The 21,800-nt window shown below is 43.2% G+C and overlaps 1 protein-coding gene across 1 annotated transcript in view; it reads left to right on the forward strand.

The window, feature by feature from the left end:
* FAM107A (family with sequence similarity 107 member A) overlaps positions 1-21,800 on the forward strand; it is a 133,504-nt gene that overhangs the window by 61,929 nt on the left and 49,775 nt on the right. The window contains exon 2 of the mRNA XM_074198867.1: positions 21,502-21,565. Within this exon, the coding sequence (XP_074054968.1) occupies positions 21,502-21,565 (64 nt within the window). The remainder of the gene's footprint in view (positions 1-21,501; positions 21,566-21,800) is intronic.

Raw genomic sequence — 21,800 nt, forward strand, 5'->3', positions numbered from 1 at the left:
GTGCCTACCTCTGATAGGTGCCTACTATCTATGTGTCCCTAGAAAGGAAATAAGCATTTATTCATCTCTGACACATACTGCCTATGTAAGAAGGAAGAAAACAGCATCTATTAAGCACCTACTGTGTTTCACGGACTGTGCTAAGTGCTTCACAAATATTACCTCACTGGAGATCTCGCAACAACTCTTTGGTTGGTTTTATCTGCATTTTACAGGATGAAGAATTTGAAATTTAAAGAGGGTAAGTGACTTTCTGGGGTCACACAACCAAAAAATAAAAGAGGCTGGATTTGAATTGAGATCTCAGTCTCAAGGCTCTACTCACTATACCACCTCTTCTCTTAGGACAGACCTTATACTAAGTCATTTAAAAACTATAGTCCAACCTTCCCATTTCCCTGACAGTAGACAAATAGCAGATACAGACTAATAGCACCTACAAATTTGCAAAACACTTTAGATACATTCTCACATTTGAGACTTAGAACATACTGGAAAAGTTCAGTGCTATAGGTTTCATTATTTCTATTTTACAAATGGGGAAAATAAGGCCGGGGGAATGACTTCCCCCAAATCACAGGGATGAGTAAGAACCAGAGACAGATTTTGAATCAGTCAATCAACAAATACTGATCCAAGGCCTTCTATGCTAGATGTTGGAGACACAGAGAGACAAAAAGGGAAGAATCCCTGACTTCTTGGTGGCTACATTTCCTTAAGGGGGAAAATCATGTCACAGAGAAATATCTATAAACTAAGTACAGGGTGATCCGAAAATCTTATGCAGTCTGGAGTTATTCAAGCTTATGAGATCTCTTGCATATTTAATATCAAACAAGCTGGTTTTGGGGGGAAGTCCCAGAAGCTGGGGGAATCCAGGAGGGCCTCATGTAGGAGGAGGAGGCCCCTGGGATGTATTTCAGAAGAAGCTGAGGTTTCTATGCAGAGGAATCTTGGGGTCTGACCCTAGTAACACACTTTAGAACCACCAAGGTACAGTTATGGCATTCATTCAGCAACTACACTGTGGTCAGGGTTCAAGGGGCAGGAGGGTCTCCTAAGCAGAGCACAGAAAGGATCAGAGATGGGAAGACCAGGGATAGAAAGGGCAGAGGACATAGGCTCTAGTTCACTGAGATCCTAATTAAGTTAAGGTGACAAAGGAAATAGTAAATGATTCCAGTATCTTTGCCAAGAAAACCACAAATGCAGTCACAAAGAGTTGGGCATGACTGAAAAAAAAAATAAGTGTGTATTATTTTGTCATTGTTGTGTCATTTTTCAGTCTTTTCTGACCTTCTGTGACCCCCATTTGGGGTTTTCTTGGCAAAGATACCAGCAGGGCTTGTCATTTCCTTCTCCAGTTCATTTTACAGATGAGGAAACTGAGGCATGCAGGGTTAAGTGACTTGCCCTAGGTCACACAGCTAGCAAGTGTCTGAGGAAGGATTCAAACACAAGTCTTCTTGACCCTGTGTCCAGGCAGAGGTAAAGAGCTAGAGATGACCTCGCCACCTCCAAGTCCTATATTCTACTCACTCCCCCGAGCTGCCCCTATAATCACTCTTCACAATTGTCTCCCATCCTGGGCCCAACCACTTGGCTCTAAAGGGTTAAATGCAGCTGGGTACCCACAGTTCTTCTTGGCAGTTTTCTCAAAGATCTGTCCTTTGCCCCCTTGCTCCCTGGGGAGGGAGGAAACCATACCCTGATCTCCAAACTCATTCAGAGCAAGAGATTTGTTTTTACTTTTTGTTCTGAGTGCTTCAGATCCCCAGGACCTGCCACTCAACGGATGTGTGGGATTGATGCTGTGAGGGGCTAAAAGGAAAGAAAAGACCCATGCGTCACCAGCCTGCTCCATCAAATTGTCGCTTATTCATAAACAAAAGAATGCACAGGCCTATTTTGAGTATTTGTAATTTTCTTTTTGAATAGCAAGGGAAAATGGCCATGCACCTGCTGGTAGCCTTCCCTTGATCCCCCGCAACAGAAGCATGAAAAGTCCAAGGTGTAAGGAGATCTGAGGTTGAGTCCCTCATGGGGGGGGCACCATGGCAGAGAAAGGGTTCTAGGGTCTCCACTGTCTTTTGGACCACTTAGGAGGGGTGCCAGAGGGACCCCTATGCAGAGCGCAAAGAGCATCAGAAGAGGGGGGACCAGTGACAGAAAGGGAAGAGGTCACATGTGCTAGGACACTGAAATTCTCTGTCCCAGGTACTATGCATTTAGGGTTTATTTAGTTTCCCCAAAGAATGATTCAGAGAACTGGACTTGGGATCAAATTCTGACACTGCCATTTGTTAACCTGTGTGATCTTGGCCAAACAATTCAATTTCTCTTGGCTTCAGTTTCCTCATCTGTAAAATGAGGGGATTGGACTAAAGTTCCATCCAATGCTAAATCTATGTTCCTATGATCTTCTGAATACTACAGTATTTGCATGGTATCTGCCACATAGTAGGTGCCAAATAAATGGGCACCCTTCCTTCCTTTCACCTCTTTGAATCTCTAGCTTCCTTCCAACTTTAAGTGCCATCTCCCACATGAGACTTTCCTGGTCCAAATCCCCCAGTTGCTAACATCCTTCCCTTTTCATTAAGATTTCCTCCAGTTCTAAATCTATAATCCTAGGAATCAACAAAGGAATCAGACCTTTGTGTTCTGCCAGTCACACCAGGCTATAGACTGCCCCAGGAGAAGTCCCCACCAAAAAATGGCTCTGACAGTTTAACTATTGTCAGATACTAAATAGAGCTTTCTAATTTCTTCTATAGGACCCAGGTCTTCCTCTCACTTCATGCCCCTCCCCCAGAGCTACTTCAAATTCAAGGCACTTTGAGGGTTATCATCTACTCAAAAAATCAGAGCTCATGAGCCCCCACCAATGTATTACTTTTATTAGACTAACCAAAGGATACATTTCTTCAACATAAGAAACATTTAATCCTAGTAGCTAAGAAATAAGTGACAAAAAGGATTCTTGGGGCAGCTAAGTGGCACATCGGATAGAGCACTGGCCCTAGAGTCAGGAGTACCTGAGTTCAAATCCAGCCTCAGACACTTAATAATTACCTAGCTGTGTGGCCTTGGGCAAGCCACTGAACCCCATTGCCTTGCAAAAAAAAATCTACAAAGAAAATTTAAAAAAAAGGATCAAGAATAAAAGATAGGAGGGGCAGTTAGGTGGTGCAGTAACTAGAGTACCAGCCCCAGAGCCAGGACAACCTGTGTTCAAATCCAGCCTCAGACACTTAATACTTACTGTGTGACCTTGGCCAAGTCACTTATAAAAACCAAAAAAACCTTTTTTTAAAAGAGTTAAAAAAAAGAACATGTAGGGAATACTTGAGAAGTGAGAACATATGAATTAGGGGTATCTCCCAGTTTTAACACTCCAGATTTGCACATGTGCCATAGTGATGATATTACCCTTCTTCTGTCAGTTTTGCTCAACATCTCCTTTCTTTTTTTTAAGAAAGATTTTATTTATTTTGAGTTTTACAATTTTCCCCCCATCTTGCTTCCCTCCCCCCACCCACCAGAAGGCATTCTGTTAGTCTTTATATCGTCTCCATCAACGTCTCCTTTCAATGGTCATTTTAGCTGGGCATCTGTACCAAACTGATTTCTGCTTCCCTTTCCTGATCTTTAGATGAAATGAGGATTCTTTGCTGAGGTGGCAGTCAGTCACTAGGCTCCAAAAATCTTAAAAAGCTCAAAACTTCAGAATATTTATGCTCTTTTGATTCAGTGCCAGCCAATTATACTCAGGCATTTTGACTTGAAGATAAGACATATTATGTATTGTTCAGTATATATGTTGTATTGATTTATCTGAATTTATCAAGGATTTTTCTTCCTAATAGGACCTATGCTCCTCAAGGGTTTCATGTCTGTCTTTGTTATCCCCAGAACTTCATTTCATTTGTTGATTTTTGGACTTTTTCCATCTGACTCTTACCTAAAGCCAGAAAAATTCCTTTCAATTCTTATCACACTCCCGAGCCTAGAAAAATATCTATGGGTATTTTTCATTTAGCAAAACTTCAGAAGAAGTGAAAGGAGCTATAATGGGAAACCTCTCTGGACCTATCCCAAGCTTCCCATCATGTTCCATAAAAATCACACTGGCTAAACTGGATGAAGAGCAGAAGACCAGTGCCCCACATTCCCTGCATCCAAAATGCTTCCTTTCTACATTTCTAGCTTTCTTCCCTTTTGACCTTATTTCCCCATCCTTGTGTCCCAGAAAACGACAATACTAAATTTGGAAGATACCTCAGCTGTTCTGTAGCCTAATACCTAGATTGCAGAGTAGGTGGGGGTAACTCACAGCCTAATTCTGTTGGAACTCAGGGGGCAGAACCAGAGGCACTGAGTGGAAGTGGCAAGGAGGCAAATTTAGGCTTGACATCGGGATAAAGGACTTCCTACCATTTGGAGCTTTCCATAAGTAGAATAGACCATGTTAGAGGGTTGTGTCTCCCACTCCCCGTGGTCCTTCCCACTTTTGGAAAGCTCTTTGTCCTCCTTGAGAACAAAGAACAATAGGAGAGCCATTAAAAAAACTCAGAGACAGCTTTAGTCTTCTACCTGATTCATCTTTAGGGCAAATATTCTCAATTCTTTCAAGTAATCACCCTCACCCTGCCTTTGACCTGACTGTCCCCCATTAGTAGAATGCATTTCTTTCTCACCTCCCTAAGCTTTCATCAAAACCCAATTCCCACATGAAGGTTTACATGAAGCCTTTCTAGATCTTACCTCTTTACCCCATTCCTAGCCATTAGCACCTTCTCCTTTTAAATTTTCTCTATGTAAACTTCACATGTACATGTTTCCTCTGAGAGAATGGAAACTTCTTGAGAGCAGGTAGTCTTTTTTGTTAATCCCCAGCACCTTGGATAGCACCCAGCATATATGTAGGCATTTGATTGATTTATTGATTAGATTGGCATGGAATCAAAGTCCTTCTTCATTCCAGTCACCTCTTCTGCAGGCAGGATACTCAGTGTGATTAACCAACTGGTCCCCATTGTCTCATGCCAATCTCTGAGGAGGAATAAATCTCAGCATCTGCAAAGAGCTCATTCTCTCTGTCACTCATGGAAGGAATAGTCATGGCTGCCAATATTTCAAGTGCCTGAATTATGGAGGATAGGACAGATGCCAGAGAACTAGAGATGAGTAAATGTCATTCTAATTTTCAAAAAGAGGAAGAAAAAAAGAGAGATCCTGGAAACTCTTGACCAATGAGCTTGAGGTATGTGCCTGGCAGCATTCTAGAACAGATTATTAAACAGATGGTCTGTGAGCACTTAGAAAGGAAAATGGAACTTCAGTGAGCCGTGTATATAGGGTTACTAAGGAAAAATTGAGTCAAATTAACCCAATACTCTTTTTTTTCATAAAGGTTATTAGATCTGTGAAATGCACCAACATATTCCTATACCTAAAGGGTCTCTAAATCTTACTCCCACTGTAATGTGGAGCAATATTACCTCCATGGACCTCAGTTTCCTCAACCATCAAAGTGAGGGATTTTGGATTAGATGGACTCCAAAGCTCCTTTCCAGTTCTAGAGTTATGATCCTCTGATTTTCTGATGCAAATTAATTTGGAAAACAATGATGTCCACCTAATTTAGCAGTTCAACAAGGGACAAAGTTTCATTGTTTTCTTTTGAGCAAAATAAAGGAAGGTAGGCTAAAAAATTCTAAACGTAAGCCCCCCAAATGTAGTAGGTATTAGCAGAGAAGTACATAGTCATTAATATTTAGCACTTATAGAGTATTTTTGAGGTTTGCAAAATGTTTATAAATTTTTTTATCTGACCTTCACAACAATATTCTGAGGCAGGTGCTATTTTTATTCCTACTTTTATAGATAAGGAAACTGAGAGAGGCAGTTTAAGTGACTTACCCAAGGTCACACAACTAGAGACAACCTATGGCTGGATTTGGACTCAGGTCTTCCCCGACCCCAGGTTCAGCCTTCTACAGAGTATACTACTTAGCAGCCTCTAAATGATAAAGCAGTTATTAGGAATGATTTTCTTGTTGAGTCATCTCAGTCATTTTCTTGGAAAGACCCCATTTGGAATTTTCTGGGCAAAGATACTAGAGTGGTCTGCCATTTTCTTTATAGATGAGGAAACTGAGGCAAACAGGGTTAAACGACTTGCCCATTCTCTCAATGAGGGAGCCCATCACTCAACTATTGTTGCAGTCAGAAATAATAAGGGTGGACTTAATTCCAAACTTCTAACCACTGGGCAACCTGGCTGGTCTAATTGGTTTGATAATCAACTCAATGACAAGTTTTCTCCAGTAAAGAAAAATCTAGTCAGATCTCTACTGGACTGACCCAGAATACAGCCCTCATCTGTTCACCATTTTTACTAATGACTTAGATGAAGATACAGAAGCCAAGTTTTCAAATCTGTAAATTATCCACAGTTTAAAAGAATGACAGAATCAGGATACAAAGCGATTGCCAGGACAGCACAATAGACAAATATGAAACATAATTGGGAGAGCTAAAAAGTCTTGTATTTAGGGTCCAAAAAAGCCCAAGAGAAGAGAAGCTGTGTTTACTGACAACTCCAGTGGAAAGGCCCAAGGATTCGGATGGACAAGCTCAAGTCTGAGATTTTGCTCTCCTACCTGACTCTGACTTGCTATAAGGCAAGTCTATAAGTATTTATTAAAGAATTACTATATATATATTAGATACTAGGCTAAGCATTATGCAAAAAAAGACAAAAACACTGCCTTCAAAGAACTTATCTTCTAATGGGGTGGCAACATGCAAACAATTTCCTTTGTATGATATATATATATACAAAATAAATTGGCATTAAAGACAGCAGGAAGGCACAAGAATTAAGGAGAAAAGGCTTCTGGAAGATGGACTTGAAGGGACTGTGAGGCTGGTCTTTACTTGGACTCAGGCAATCTTTCAATGCTAGAACAAATTAATTAATTGGTAGGAGAGTTTTCTTTCCATTCAGCCTCTCAGGTGTAGCTAAATCTACTCCATTTTGCTTGTCCACTTATGGTACTTTACTCAGGACTATTTCTGGGAGCAGCAGGGAGAGACAGACAGATAAATGCAGAGATAGAATAGAATTTCTTGAACTTTAGAGAAATTCATTTGGCAATGAGGACGGATGAAAGAGATCTTGGTGACATCACAGAGATTTGTTCAATCCATATTAGCGAAGGGACAACCTGTCACCTAAAGAGTCCAGTCTCTTTCCTACTAGGGATTGGGAGGAGTCTGAGTTCCTGAGGGAGGAGTCCCACAACAGAGCTCATTGACCCAGGGGTAGCCGTGCTATGCTGATGTCAAAGGAGTAGGAAGCCAGATGCAGAGATGGTCAGAGATGAGGCTCCATGAGAGTAGGTGTCGTTTCATTCTTTGTCCTTCTCTCTCTCTCAAGAACCTAGCATAGGACCTGTTGAATAATCTATATAGATAACAATAATGATGATGATGATGATGATGATATTTGTCCTTCATTCTTGAAGACAACCATGGCATCAGAAAGGTGATGCCAAGACAAGCACATGAATTGTGGTCAGTCACCTGCCTCACTTTCTCCTCCACAGTCATCTGGGTCCAGTGGGCAGACAGGAATCAGGACAACTAGAGATGGCCCTGGATGCAAAGCATCAGGGACTTGCCCAGGGTCACACAGCTAGGAAGTGTCAGGAGTCTAAGACTGGATTCGAACTCCCATCCTCCTGACTTCAAGACCAGTGCTCTATCCACTGCGCCACCTAGCTGCCTCAATCAAAATAGTGCTTGTTAACTGGTCAGTCAATCAATCAATCAAGGGGCTGAAGTAAACCTTCCCCACAGAGCTTGGCAAACCCTTTTGATTTCTGCTAATTATGGCTCTAGAAAAACAGATGAATGGATAGATTGTCATACAGACAGACACACACACACATATCCATCTACACATATAAATATATTGAAATGCAAATAGTTAGCCTGTTCCTCATATTAGGTAAAATTGAAAAAAAAAAAACCCTCAACCCTCCTTATCCATATGTTCTGTGGAGAAAAGAAAATAGTTTATTCAATGTGATGTTTAAGGTTTTCGGTGATCACCAGTATCTCTACCTGAAGAAAGCTGTTCATCAGCTTTGGAGAATGAGCTACCACAAGTAAGCATAACTAGGGTGGAACAACCGGGCCTTTGCCTCAGGTTCTAATTTTTAGAGATCTCCGACCGTGCTTGCAACCCTTCTGCAGGACAGAAACAAAGGAGTGCAACTGCTGATGGTTGGCAAGAGCGGCGCTAGGAGACTCCCTCCAATCCAAGGCGCGCCCTGCTCTGCTCCTCTCCTTCGGCGCCCCTTTTCCTCACCAGTTGCTGCTATTTATCCAGGTGCACCAGTTCGGAAGGTCGGCTCCAGACCTTCCAGCCCAGCCTGCCGAGGGCTCTGCCCCTGGATTTCCGAAAAGGGCCCCCAGGAACAAGGATGCTTTCTCCTGTTTTTGCCACAGGGGTTGCCAAAGAAGGCCAAGGCTGTGCCCTGCCCTTGGGGGCTAACAGCCCCGGGTTTGCTCTGCATTGTGGCAGAGAATAACAAAGAGGTTAGGGAAGGGTGTCCAGTCTGTATCCTGTTACCTGGGCCAACCGAGTCCCGGAATTTCAGTTTCCGAAGGAGGGAGGGGGAATGGGAGACGCAGGGAGGCGGGTGGAGACGCATTCAAGCCCAGGCTGCTTTGTCCAAAGGAACTATTCCAGATAAATATCGCCTAGCAACCAGCTCCGGGGCATAATAACCTCCAGAGGACCGTGGAGAAACACAAAGACGGGTTGTTGCTGGCTGACTTTGAGAGCACACGTTGAAATTGTTTACTAATTTAGATGCCAACTTGAATCTGAGCTCAGGTGACTTCCAGAACCCCAGGCTGCGGGGTAATGAGAAGGGGAAGGGCACGGAGTAGAAAAGGAGAGGAGGAAAAAGCGGCCTGCCTTTCTCTGGACAGGTAGAGAAAGCTGCCCTTGTGAGGCATCCGAGAAGCAGGGAGTGCAAAGCCTGAGGTGGTTGGGTTGGGGGCTTTTCCCCAGTGTGAGTGGAGATGGAACTGGAACCAAAGTGAGATCATTGAGGACCTCACAGCTGGAAAGGACTTCCAGTGGGATGCATCAAATCCAATGAATGTCCTCACTTTACTGATGAGGAAACCGAGTCCCAGTAGGATGGCATGACTTGCCCAGGATCAGCCTGGGGCAGAATCCAAATTCAGGCCAACCTTGCTCCAAATCTCATAACCTATGGACTGCACCATCCAGCTACACTGAAAGCATTCAAAGCCCTACAGTAAAACTGAGCCCAGTACCTAGGGCTATGAGTTCTTTGTCGGGGTTGGGTTTCGAGTCCCTAGGACTTCTTTGGAGGAGGGGGGATCTCTCTGTTGAACCATGTCAACACCTGTTTTGTGATATTGAGACTCAGAGAGGTTAAATCCCTTGCCTAAAGTCACACAGCCTTCTTCTCCCTAGCATGAACCCAGATCTCCCTGACTCCGAGGCTGGAGCTCTACCTTCTGGACCACATTGCCTCTCTCCAACTAGCAAAAATATTTAGTTAAATGAAGAAGCTCACCGCCCCAATGCCATCTCCATCCCTGGCAAAAACACAACAATAACGGGCTCTTCAAGCCCTTGGTGCATTGGCCAAAGGAACCATTTCAGATGAATACCACCTAGCAACCGGCTACAGGCACCCAGGGGAGGAGGAGCAGCTTAAGGTCTCTGTCTACCCCACCCTCAGAGGAGTTTGTTGGGGTCCTGATTCCCTAAACACAAAATCTCTTCTTTATGGATTTTGTTGGGGGGAGAGGGAAGGCACCTCTGGAGTTGTCTTGTCACCTTCTAAATTCATCTGATCAGTAGCTTCTTTTTAATAAAATTAATTTTTAACTAGTGAAAATATATTTTCTTCCTTCTCAACCATGAAAAAAAAAAAGAAAGCACACATACAAAATGCATAGTCAGGTCAAACAAATGCCCACCTTGGTCCTATCCAAAAACTGTATGTCGCCTCCTAATCTGAGTCCATCCGTGCTCTGACAGGAATGATCTAATGAGCTCATGTTCAGTTCTCTGGGTCTGTACATGGCCACGGTATATATCAGAATTCCCTAATCTTTCAATATTTCATTGTACTCACTGTTCTGGTTCTGCTGACTAAACTCAGTTTCTGGGCCATACAGATCTCCCTAGGGTTTTTTAAAGTCTCCCCCCCCCCCATCATTTCTTCTGGTACAGCAGTATCTCATCACTTTCATATACTACAGTTTGTTTGGCCGTTCCCCAAAGGATGGGCACCCCCCCCCCCCCGTCTTCCAAACCTTTCACTTATTTTGCGTATCTCTATAAACTGTGAATACGCTACTTCCAGTTGGGCATCTTGCTCCTCAGTATCTTGGGGTAAAACAAATCACGTTCCACAATTCAGTAAGAATTGTTCCTAGCAAAAAGTAGACTTAGATTCTATTTCCTGGGATAGCTCTCCTTTGCCGTCCTCTATTCCTCCTTCCCCACGGCCAGTGGCCCAAGGATGACCGCACGTAGAAGGCATCTGACTATGGTAAATCGTCCTTTTTCTAAGTTGGGACAGAAGAGTGCATCAGCATTGCTAGAGGCTGGGCAAAAGACGTTGAGGTAACATGCCCCTGTGCAGTTTCCCTAGGACATCTGGAAGGCTGCAGAGGTCTAACCCTAATCTATATAACCTGAGAGCACCTGGGTTGCATAAAAAACATCTGTCTGTAGTTTAGCCTTCACAAACATCTCTGCAAATGCTAGGTCCTGGAAACTGGAGCTTTGGGGACTTGTCTAATCAGGGCCAGTCTGAAATCACTGGCGGCCCTGGAACTGTGCTCTCATCCTAGTGGGTCTCTCTTTGACTCTTGCCAGAATGAAGGAAAGTCCAATGGAAAAGATTTGGAGGGCAGGAAAGGAGCATTTTCAAGGGCCTGCTTTGTGACGAAGCCATCTGTGGTTTTATTTCATTTGATGCTTACAATTATCCTAGGAGAGGCTGTTATTGACCTTATTTTACAAATAAGGAAACCGAGGCTGACAAAGGTGAAGTGATTTATTCATAGGATCACATATCTTATGTGTGTCTGAGACTGGATTTGAACTGGAGTCAGCTACTTGAACTACTCTAGGCCCAGGATTTTATAAATGCGCTTTGGATCCAGGTTCTGCTATTTACCACCTGTGCTATTTTGACCAAGTTAATTAACCATTCTGGGCCTTAGCCTTCTCATCCATGAAATATGGGTGGGGGTTGGAATAGAAGACTTCCAAGATCCCTTGCAGCTTTAAATGTATGATCCTCCCACTACCCTGCCTAGCCTCCTTCCCAGCCACCGTCACCCCACAACCTCATCCTAACATAGGAAGGCCATTTGCTCTTCTTCCTTGATGCCCACCTTCTTTGCAAGTTCCTCCAGGACTTCAGCTACCACATAAAGGCAAGCAATATAATGTGCAGTTAGTTGGTGCCGCAATGGAGACAGCATTAGGTCTGGAATCAGGAAAATATCTTCGTGAGGTCAAATCTGGACTCAGACACTGTGTGATCCTGGGCACGTCACTTAACCCCATTTGTCTCATTTTCCTCATCTATAAAATGAGCTGGAGAAAGAAATGGGTAAACCATTCTAATATCTTTACTAAGAAATTCCCAAATGGAGTCACAAAAAGTCAGATTTGACTGAACAAAAAATATAGGAACTCAGTTCAGAAGATCTGAATTCAAATCTTGCCTCTGAAACTTCTTACCTCTGTGACATTGGACAAGTCAATTGGCTTTTTTGAGACCACGCTTTTGTCACCTCTGAGGTTGGGTTGGACCGCATGGTCCTGTAGTCCCTTCTAACTCTGGATTCATGAGCCATTCTGTCTCCAGTCCTGAGTTCTAAACCTACCTCTCCATTTGTCTATGGGGCATCTCTGTCCTGGATGTTTGTCAAAAAAGTCTCCTACCTTTCATCTAACATTCTTCAATACCTGCTTGGAGCACCACCATTCACTCAGTACATTCAGGTGGATCCTTCCCTTCCCATGCCCTTTAATATCCAGTTTACAGGCCCAGTCAATACCATCTCTGCAAGCTGGAATGACTGGATTTAGAGCTGTTGCTATCTTTGAGTTCAAAACTATGCTTCTACATTTGAGAGAAATGAAGGGATTTGTCAAAGGTCTACAATTAATAATTAGCAGGAACGGGACTGTAACCAGGGTTTTCTGACTCTAAATCTCAGTGTGCTTTCAATTGTATAGTGTCAACTTTTGAGGTTTCACATCAGTGCCCTCCTTTCTCTTCCCACTGCCAACACACAATGCCAGCCTCCATCACCACCCATCTACATGCTTTCAATAACTTCCTTAGGAAAGCTTCCTCCTCCCCTCCCTTCCAAAAGTCACACCATGTCTTGCCATTGCCCACGTAATCCTACATACATCTATTGGTCTCACCCGTCTGCTGAAAAATCTTCAGGGGGTCCCTTTTTCTTAACCAAAGGAAGACCAAACTCTCCTTCCTGGCCTTCAAAACCTTCTGGAGTTTACCACCACCCACTCTTTCCATCTTTCCTTCATCGTCTTCCCAAACAACATACTCTTTGCTCCAGCCATGGACCATCCTATGCCCCTACAAACAGAACCTGTGCTCTCCGACTCCCGGCCCACAGGCAAGTGGCTACTTGCCCTTATGCTCCCCTCTTTATCTGTTGAATTCCTATCTATCCTTTAAAGCTCCATTCAAAATCACCTCTCAAAGGACCCTTCTTCTTGTTAATGAAGCATTTTCTTTCTGAGACCTCACACAACTCAGTCTCATAATTCTCAACTGAACTTACTTTGTGTATTAAACTTATCGGTATTAGTATCAGCTATGTGGCTGATGGAGAGAGCTAGAGGCAGGAAGACCCATGCACTTACTAGCTAGGTGACCCTGGACAAGTCATGTAACCTCTGCTGCCTCAGTTTCCTCATCTGTAAAATGAGCCAAATACTAGCATCTCCCTCACAGGGTTGTTGTATCAAATAAGATGATACTTGTAAGGTGATCAGTAATTCTTTACAAATGCCAGTATTAAACTACAAACTATTGCATGAAGCAGACACTTAAAGGAATGTATGCCTTGTCTAAGGCATTCTGCCGTCTTTGCTTTCATATTGGACTGCTAGCTCCATGAGGGTTGAGACTGAGATTATTTTTAGCTTTATCTTTGTCCACCCAGCACCTAGAATGTCTGGCACATAGAAAACATTTCTTTTTTTGTTTGTTTATTTTGGCTTTTTGCAAGGCAATGAGTGAAGTGACTTGCCCAAGGCCACACAGCTAGGTAATTATTAAGTGTCTGAGGTCAGATTTGAACTCAGGTCCTCCTGACTCCAAGGTCAGTATTCTATCCACTGCACCTCTTAGCTGCCCCTGTATGGTAGGCATTTCATAAATCCTTGTGGTTAATGCTTTCCAATGACACCATGCCTTCCCACATGAATGGCCTTTCAGACAACTTTGCCCTAAAAATAAGAGCTCCCTTTCAATAGGGCAATTACAAAATCCAGGAGAAAATAATAGGAAGGAAAGTTCCATTTGAAGTCAGTAGAAAACATATACGATATCTAGGAGTTGCAAAGGGGTGTCCTCATCTAAGAACCAGACCATCATGGTACAAAGGATGCTGGCTGCTTTTGCTGCCCAGCAGAATGGGTGGCACCTTTCCCACTCCCTCAATGAGAGCAGAAGCTGCCCTGGCTGGAGAAAGATACCCAGAGGGGCATTTTCTGGGGCACGGGAACCTGAGAGGGAGTCTGACGGGAAAGGAACAGTGAGCTGACCCTGGAGACTGAGATTTGGGAGGCTTTCCTTACTCGAAGATGGTGACCTCATTACCACATTTCAGCTGAAGGAATTTGATCCAAGTTAGATGTAACCGTAGCTCTGAACCCAAACAATTCTCTGCCTTGGGCTTTTTCTCCAAAGAACCTTCAAGAGGATCATCTGATGGTCTCAAGAGGAAGAAGAAGGGGGGGAGGTGACACTAAAAGAAAAGTATCTTGATTTTAGAACTCAAGAGGTTGAGTGCTGAAGCAAATTGTTCAGGGCTTCTATTATTTGGGTTTCCGAAGGCATCAGTCCAGGCCCCCCACATTTGGAAAATCTGATACTCCCCTTTCTCCTTAGACATAGAACAGCCTAGGGACACTCCCACCCTCATATCCAATTGATAAAATGGATGGATCTGGAAAGGATGTATCAGATTTTCCTCCTACTCTCCAGATACAAAACATTGGCTGATAAATATCTCTCCAGAAAACCAATGGTACCCACTATTCTCTGCTAAAATGACATTGCAAAAGAGGCCAGACCTCTGAAGTGACGACACATTAGCTTCAGGCTCTGGAGTCCTTGGAACAGTGGGGCTCTCTCTTCCAGTCTTTCTCTTTTCTAATCTCCTCCTCCACCATGCTTTGGGAATTGTAAAAACTGAACACTGTAAGCATCCCAAATCATGTTTCCAACTAGGTTTGGCATTTTTATTCCAGTTCAGGGGGTTATGAAACCCAACCATCTTGTTATTAACTCCAGGAGAGACATTAAATGCATCCTGAAATATGAATCAAGGGAATCATAGAATCTCCAGGTTGGATGGGATTTCAGAGGCCAATGAGGCTAAGCTGACTCTGAGAAGCAGCCCCTTCAAAAGTCCTCTGATAGGGGCGGCTAGGTGGCGTCGTGGATAAAGCACTGGCCTTGGAGTCAGGAGGACCTGCGTTCAAATCCGGTCTCAGACACTTAATAATTACCTAGTTGTGTGGCCTTGGGCAAGCCACTTAACCCCATTTGCCTCACAAAAACCTAAAAGAAAAAAAAAGTCCCCTGATCAAGTGGTCACTGGGGAATCCTACAGCCTCCAAGACAGGCCAGCCTATTTGGGGATAGTTCAAAAAATTAGAAAGTTTGTTATGGGGTTTTCCCCCCTGATAGCAAACCTAATATTGCCTCTTTTCAGCTCCCATCCATTGCTTGTTCTACCTTCTTAAGGTTGGGCAGAACAAGATATCCCTCCTTCATGACAAGCTTTCAATTAAAGAAGGCTCCTTTTGCATGTACCCTCCGTCTTTTTCGTCTCCAAGCTAAACACCCCTGGTCCCTTCAGCCACTCCATAAGGAGCATTCTTCAGTGCTCTGGACATCCTTGTAACCCTCCAGAATGTCCACGTCCTCCCAACAATGTGGAGCTCCAAACTGAAATCTCCAACTGCAATCTGGTCAAGACAGAAAATGGCAAGGTGCTCCCTTTTCTTCTAGAAATCGCCCCTCTCTTTAGGTAGAGCTAATTAACGCTGGTTTTGGGGCCACCCTAGCGCCCATCACCACAGGTTGAACCGCGTGTTCAAAGTGACAGATCAGTGGATGCTCGTGATCTTTAGCCAGGCATCTCCTCTTCTGGACGTGTGGTGTTGATCTGGTCACCCAAGAGAGGACCTTAACCTTTATCTCTATGAAATTTCATTGCCCTAGATGCTATGGCCTGTCTGGGTCTTCTTTTTAATCCATACCCTCACCCCATGTGCCCGCTGGCCCTCTGAGATTCATGTCCTCTGCCAAGCACGATGTCTATACCTTTACTCAAGTCACCGAGGTAGAACATGGAGCTCTCCAGACAACCTTGTGAGATCCACTAGGGACCTGCCTCCAAGCATTATTCTGAGTCTGGTCATTCAATTAGATCTAAATTGACCAAACATCCAAGCCATGTCTCTCCATCTTATCCACAAGGACAGTGAGAGATTCTGTCTAATACATTACCTGAGCAAACGATGGCATTTCTACAGCCATGAAAGGCAGTGTTGCATAGTGGAGAGTAGAAGGTGGTAGGTTTGGATGCTCCCTGATCATGATTTAACTTCTCTCGGTTTCCTCGTCTGTAAAATGGGAATGATAACCTAGCTCATGGAGTCATTGTGAGGATGAAATGTGACGGCATGTGTGAAATGCTTCACAAACCTTCCAGTTCTACCTAAATGCCAGTAAGAGCCAGGAATATGCTGATAGACTTAGCAACCAGTTTGGGGGGGGAGGGAAGAAACAGTTTGAAGTTTAATTTGCACATTAGCATTTTCTCCTTCATTTTCTTAAGTCAACTCTCTTCCCCCCCCACAAGGCAATGGGGTTAAGTGACTTGCCCAAGGTCACACAGTGTGGAAGTCACATAGTTAAGAAAGTATTAGGTTAGTGGTCAGAGGCTGGATTTGAACTCAAGTCCTCCTGACTCCATCCAGGGCCAGTGCTCTATCCACTGTGCCACCTAGCTGCCCCAGTCAACTTTTACAAAACAAGGGAAAATTAAGTCAGAGTAGAAGAATTCAGTCTTCTCTATCTTGCATCATCAGCATCCCAGCTGTTCCCACACAGGGCCCTAACAAATCTTGCCCTTGTCATAGCCTCGAAATAGACTTTCGGTCATCCTTAGCCTACTCTGCCAGTCTCAGTTCATCCTCTGGAGGCTCAGGACATAAGATCAATTATCCTCAAGCATTACCTTTGATTCTGTCTTAACATCTTTCAAAATTGAGCAATTAGGTAGCTACATAGGAGCATATTGGAATCAGGGAAGATCTGCATTCAAATCCTGCCTCAGCTGCTTAGTAGCTGTGACTTGACTTTTCTCAGACTCAGTTTCCTCATCTGTAAAATGGAATGGGTTGAATTTGATGATACCTAAGGTCCATCCAGATCTAAATCTAAGATCCTATGATGTATTTCTTGGACAAACACAATTATCTTTTTAAAAAGTTTCCATTTTTCCTCCTCATCAGACTAATTTCTGCTTGGGGCTCCAAATTGCATTCTTCCAATTCCTTACAGATGCATTTGATCAGAAAAGAAGCTTGACCACTCCCATTTCAAGAAAAAGAGAGAGTTAGGTGGTGGATGGTTGGTGTGCTAGACTGGTGTCCACCCCATGCCAAGAAAACTAAGGGAAAGTCCTGAGAATGTTGGATAGTGAATATTTGGGAGGACCTTAGAATGTAAGCTCTTTGAGAGCAAAAGGTGGGTTTCTTTGTATCCCTCAGACTTAGCACTGGGACTGGCACATATTTAAGTATCTAATAAAATACCTGTTGATTTGATTTGAGGGTATAGATAAAAGTAATCCAGAATGAACTAGAACACATATCATTGGCAAGAATACTTGTGTTGATGCCATCAATCAGTCCAAGGATTCAAATAAACAGATTCTTTCATTTTTTTCTTCTGGAAGGTCTTAATCACCATGAGGGAAGTGTGCCCATATACCTATCTGTTCCTTTGCCAGAAAGAAGTCCCATTGATAAGCTAATGTTCTTCTTTATATAGGGGGTCTCTTGTTCTGTGAGTTAATGGGAATCAATTCTTTAGAGTTTGATCTCCTCAGGGTTGATTGAGAGATCTGAGTTCCTGAGCCTTACCTATTTGTTGTTCAATCATCTTTCATTCATATCTGATTCTTCATAGCCCCATTTGGGGTTTTCTTGGCAAAGATGCTCAAGTGGTTTGTTATTTCCTTCTCTAACTCATTTTACAGGTGAGGAAATTGAGACAAACAGGGTAAAGTGACTCATCCAGGGTCACATAGCTAGTAAATAGATTTTAACTCAGGTTCTGCTGATTCCAAGCCCAGAGCCCTTCCACTGAGTCCCCTAGCTGTCCATGCCTTGGCTAGAGGTTTTCAAAAGTTATTAGTAGTCTCTCTCTTTTCCAGTCCAACCTCTATTCAGCTGCCAAAGGGAGTTTCCAAAAGCACAGCTCAGACCCTGCCATTCCCCCATTCAGTAAGGAGCCCCCCAGTAGTTCCTTATTACAGGACCAAATATACTCCTTTGTTTAGCTTTCAAAGTCTTTTGCAACCTCTCTCCTTCTCACTTTTCCAGTCTTCCTGCTCTTTATTCCTCTCCCTCAACTCTATGATCCAGAGACACTGGCCTCTGCTGTCCCCTACACATGTACCATCATGTTGCATCTCCATGCCTTTACACTGGAGGTCCCCTTTTCTGGGTTTTCCTAGGAATGTTCTTCCCCCTCATTGATTTCCCTCAGGACTCAGTTTCTGTAGGAGCCCATTCTTAGATTGACACCTTTCTTCTATCCTCTTCTATCCCTGCTCCCACTTCCCTCTGAGACTTCCTCCTGTCCAGACTGTGAATATTATAGATGCTCCTAGTCAGTGACCCATTGTCTCCCCGGATAGAAGATAAGCTCCTTGAGGGCAGGGGCTGCAGTTTTGTTTTGCTTTGGTTTTTTGCCTGTATATCCTTAGTGCTTAGCACCATGTTTTACACAGAGTAGGTGTGTAATAAATGTTTAATGCCTAACTGAACCTCCCAAGCTGAGAACCAGATCCTAGGTTTCTAGGAACACCCTTCATCCAGCCCAGAACATCTCAAGGGAGCACGAACCTTGACTGCTACCAAGCAAAACCGCCATATACACTGAAGCAGCCATCATATCTCCAGGCTTCAGAGATACTTCTTTTTTCCCTCTCTCCTAAGAGCCTTATATTTAAGGGGAAATGACAACCTTCATTTCTGGAGCTTTGCCAAATAGAAATCAAGTCTTATTTTTCATGAATTCTCTTATGCATGGAAGAGTTGGCAAGAACACACAAGTCATTTCTTTGTGCCCAAGCTCTGATAGTCGTCAGCTATGAAATTGTTGAATTATAATTCTAATGCAGAGAGCAGTGATGTCTCCCTTCTGTCACTTAGCATATCTGTCCTAAACCACATCTAGTCACTGAACCCAGATGACTCCCAAGTAATAGTGAGCCTGGTGACTTTGCACAGCCCTCCCTCACTTAAATCCAAATTCATTTGCAAGTCATGGCATCACCTCCCTGATGTCAAGAGTGAAGGACAGAGGCAGCAGTGGATAGAGCACCAGCCTTAGAGTCAGGAAGACCTGAGTTGAAATCCAGCCTCAGACACTTAATGATTACCTAGCTGTGTGACCTTGGGCAAGAGTGAAGGAGAACTAAAATAAAAGCAATAGTTAATGGGTTTCTGAAAATGGAGTAAGTGTGTCTGACTGCTTGACCCACACTACATCATGAGTTTAGACCCTTGGGGCTGTGGCTGTTGTTAGTCCATTTTCAGAGAAAACCAATGGCATTGCAAATGATATTTTTGACTCATTTATCAATTGGATTCAAGTGAGGAAGAGTCGCATCAAGTTATCAACCTCATATCCTCTTCCAGTGTCATTTAAGACCTTTATGGACAAATATATGGTGTAATGGAAGGAGTGCTGGCTTTGTTTCAGAAGGTGCTATTCAGTTGTTGTCAGTCATAGCCTTCTCTTCCTTCTCCCCTTATTTCACATTTGATGAGTTGAGGCAAAAAAGGGTTAAGTGACTTGCCCAGGGTCACACAGCTAATAAATATCTGAAGCTGGATTTGAACTCACAAAGAGTCCTGAGCACCACCTCTGGAGTCAGAGGACCTGGATTCAAATCCTGACCAGCATTTATTCATTCTTCACTTGATCTCTCCGGGTCTCAGTTTACCTGATCTATAAGTTGAGGGAGATGGGTTAGATAACTTCTAACTAAGGTATCTATGTATAAGCTCTGTGGCTATGAAAGTAGATACTTTCTTCCATTTTCTGGATATAAGTCTACCATACGCTGTCTTTCCTTTCAAAACCAGAAATGCTCTATGGCATCCATATTTGCTTTAAGGGACTTCTTACCACTGGTATAGTTAGTGATCAAAATTTTTAATGGAAAGGAAGCCTTCTAGTCCATTTTATAACTAAGTAAGAAGGCTTTTCCAGGGTCATTTGGAAATTGCAAAATAATACTTGGGAGTAGGAAGAGACTCTACAGAGAAGGGGACAAAGGTCTATCTTTCTAGCTTCTGTTTCTACTGTCTCTTTCACCTTCTTTTATTCACCAAGCATGTATAAAGGCCCTATTGAATGCAGGGCATGCTTTTAGGCTCAAATGATAAAGACTAGGGAGAAGGGAGTGAGAGGGAAGAAGAGGAGAAAGAAAGAGAAGGAGAGATATAGACTTATACATAGGCATAAGCATAGACAGACATAGACATAGACTTTGACGTAGACAAATATAGACAAAGACATAGGCATAGACAGACAGACATAGACATAGGAATAGGCATAGACAGACAGACATAGACATAGGAATAGGCATAGACAGACAAACAGACACAGACATAGACTTAGGCATAGACAGACAAACAGACATAGACATAGACAGACAGACATAGACATAGGCATAGGCATAGACAGACAAACAGACATAGACATAGACAGACAGACATAGACATAGACAGAAGGCATAGGCATGGGCATAGACAGACATAGACATCATAGAATCATAGACATAGACAGACATATAGACATAGATATGGATATCAAACAATCCCTGCCCTTATGTACCTTACATTCTTAAAACAAAAACAAAACAAAACTTTCTCTGATTCCTTTTGTTTATATATTACTGCTATTTTTGTGTCATTCATTTCTTTAACCCAGGGAGCCTTCTCTTATAACAAAGGAAAACATGCAAAAACAACCAATATAGAAACTATCTTAGGGTCTATGCCGCTCTCCATATCCATAACCTCCCTCCTCTGAAGGAAGGGCAATACATCCCTCATCTCTTCTAGAGGGATGAAATGAGCCATTCTCCAGTAAAGAGCAGAGAATACAACAGCCAGGCAAATATCCCTAGCTAGAAACATCTTGCTCCTATTGGTTCTCTTAAAATCTTTCCACTTCTGAGCCCTCGAGTCTCACAGAAGCACTAGGGGAGCAGGTGGCTCTCACCAGTGACCTACCTGTCCAAATAAAGCAATGTGTAAAGCCTACTGTGATGGAGCAGTGACATTTGAGGGACCTGAAAAGGGCGGGGAGAGGTTCACGACAGGATTCCCTTGTTCTCCAAGGAGTAGGGCAACTATCGTATGACCTTGGCCAAGTAATTTGGACCAACTTCCCCAGCTACAATTTCCTCCACTGTAACATGAGTGGGCTGTTCTACATATGCTCTGAGATCCCTTTGAACTTGGAATCTATCACCCTATAATTCTCTGGGTACAACCTTATTACTTTTTAAAAAATAATTTTAATTACTATTTTTTGTCTTGGCATCACCTTCATTTCCCAAAGTAGCCCTTTCTCCTCTCCTTCCCAAAGAGCCATCTCTGGATGCAAATTTTTATAGTGGAAGAATTAGTCAGGGTTTGTAGGATTTAAGAAAAACCTGCAAGTCTCCCCTCAGATTTCTCCCAAACAGGTCAGAGTTATCTGTAGCACCCAGGCACGCACACACACACACACACACACACACACACACACACACACACACACACACACACAATGTGTTTATACAAACCATGAACAGTTTCTCTATTTTACTTTTCTTTCTCTGTTTTTGCAGAAAGAATATTCTCCTCAGACCAGGTTTCACAATGAAAATGGGAAACATAGTATGAATGGCTCAGGTAAGTCAGAACCCAACCTGTCTAGAGTTACCCAGGGCAGCAAACCTAGAAGGGTGACCTTGTTCTGCCCAGCTCAGAGGTCAGATCCTTTGGAAGGCGCCCCTAGCAGAGGCCATAACCTGCTAAGAGGGACCAGGTTTGAGATCCTCGTGGCTCTCTACTTCACCAAAAGCCTAGCTGTTTTTCCACTTCAGATTCGGAGATGGGAAGGTTAAGTTGGAGAGTTTACTCACAT

This window comes from Macrotis lagotis, chromosome 8 (assembly GCF_037893015.1).
Source record: "Macrotis lagotis isolate mMagLag1 chromosome 8, bilby.v1.9.chrom.fasta, whole genome shotgun sequence".
NCBI classification, from domain to species: Eukaryota; Metazoa; Chordata; class Mammalia; order Peramelemorphia; family Peramelidae; genus Macrotis; species Macrotis lagotis.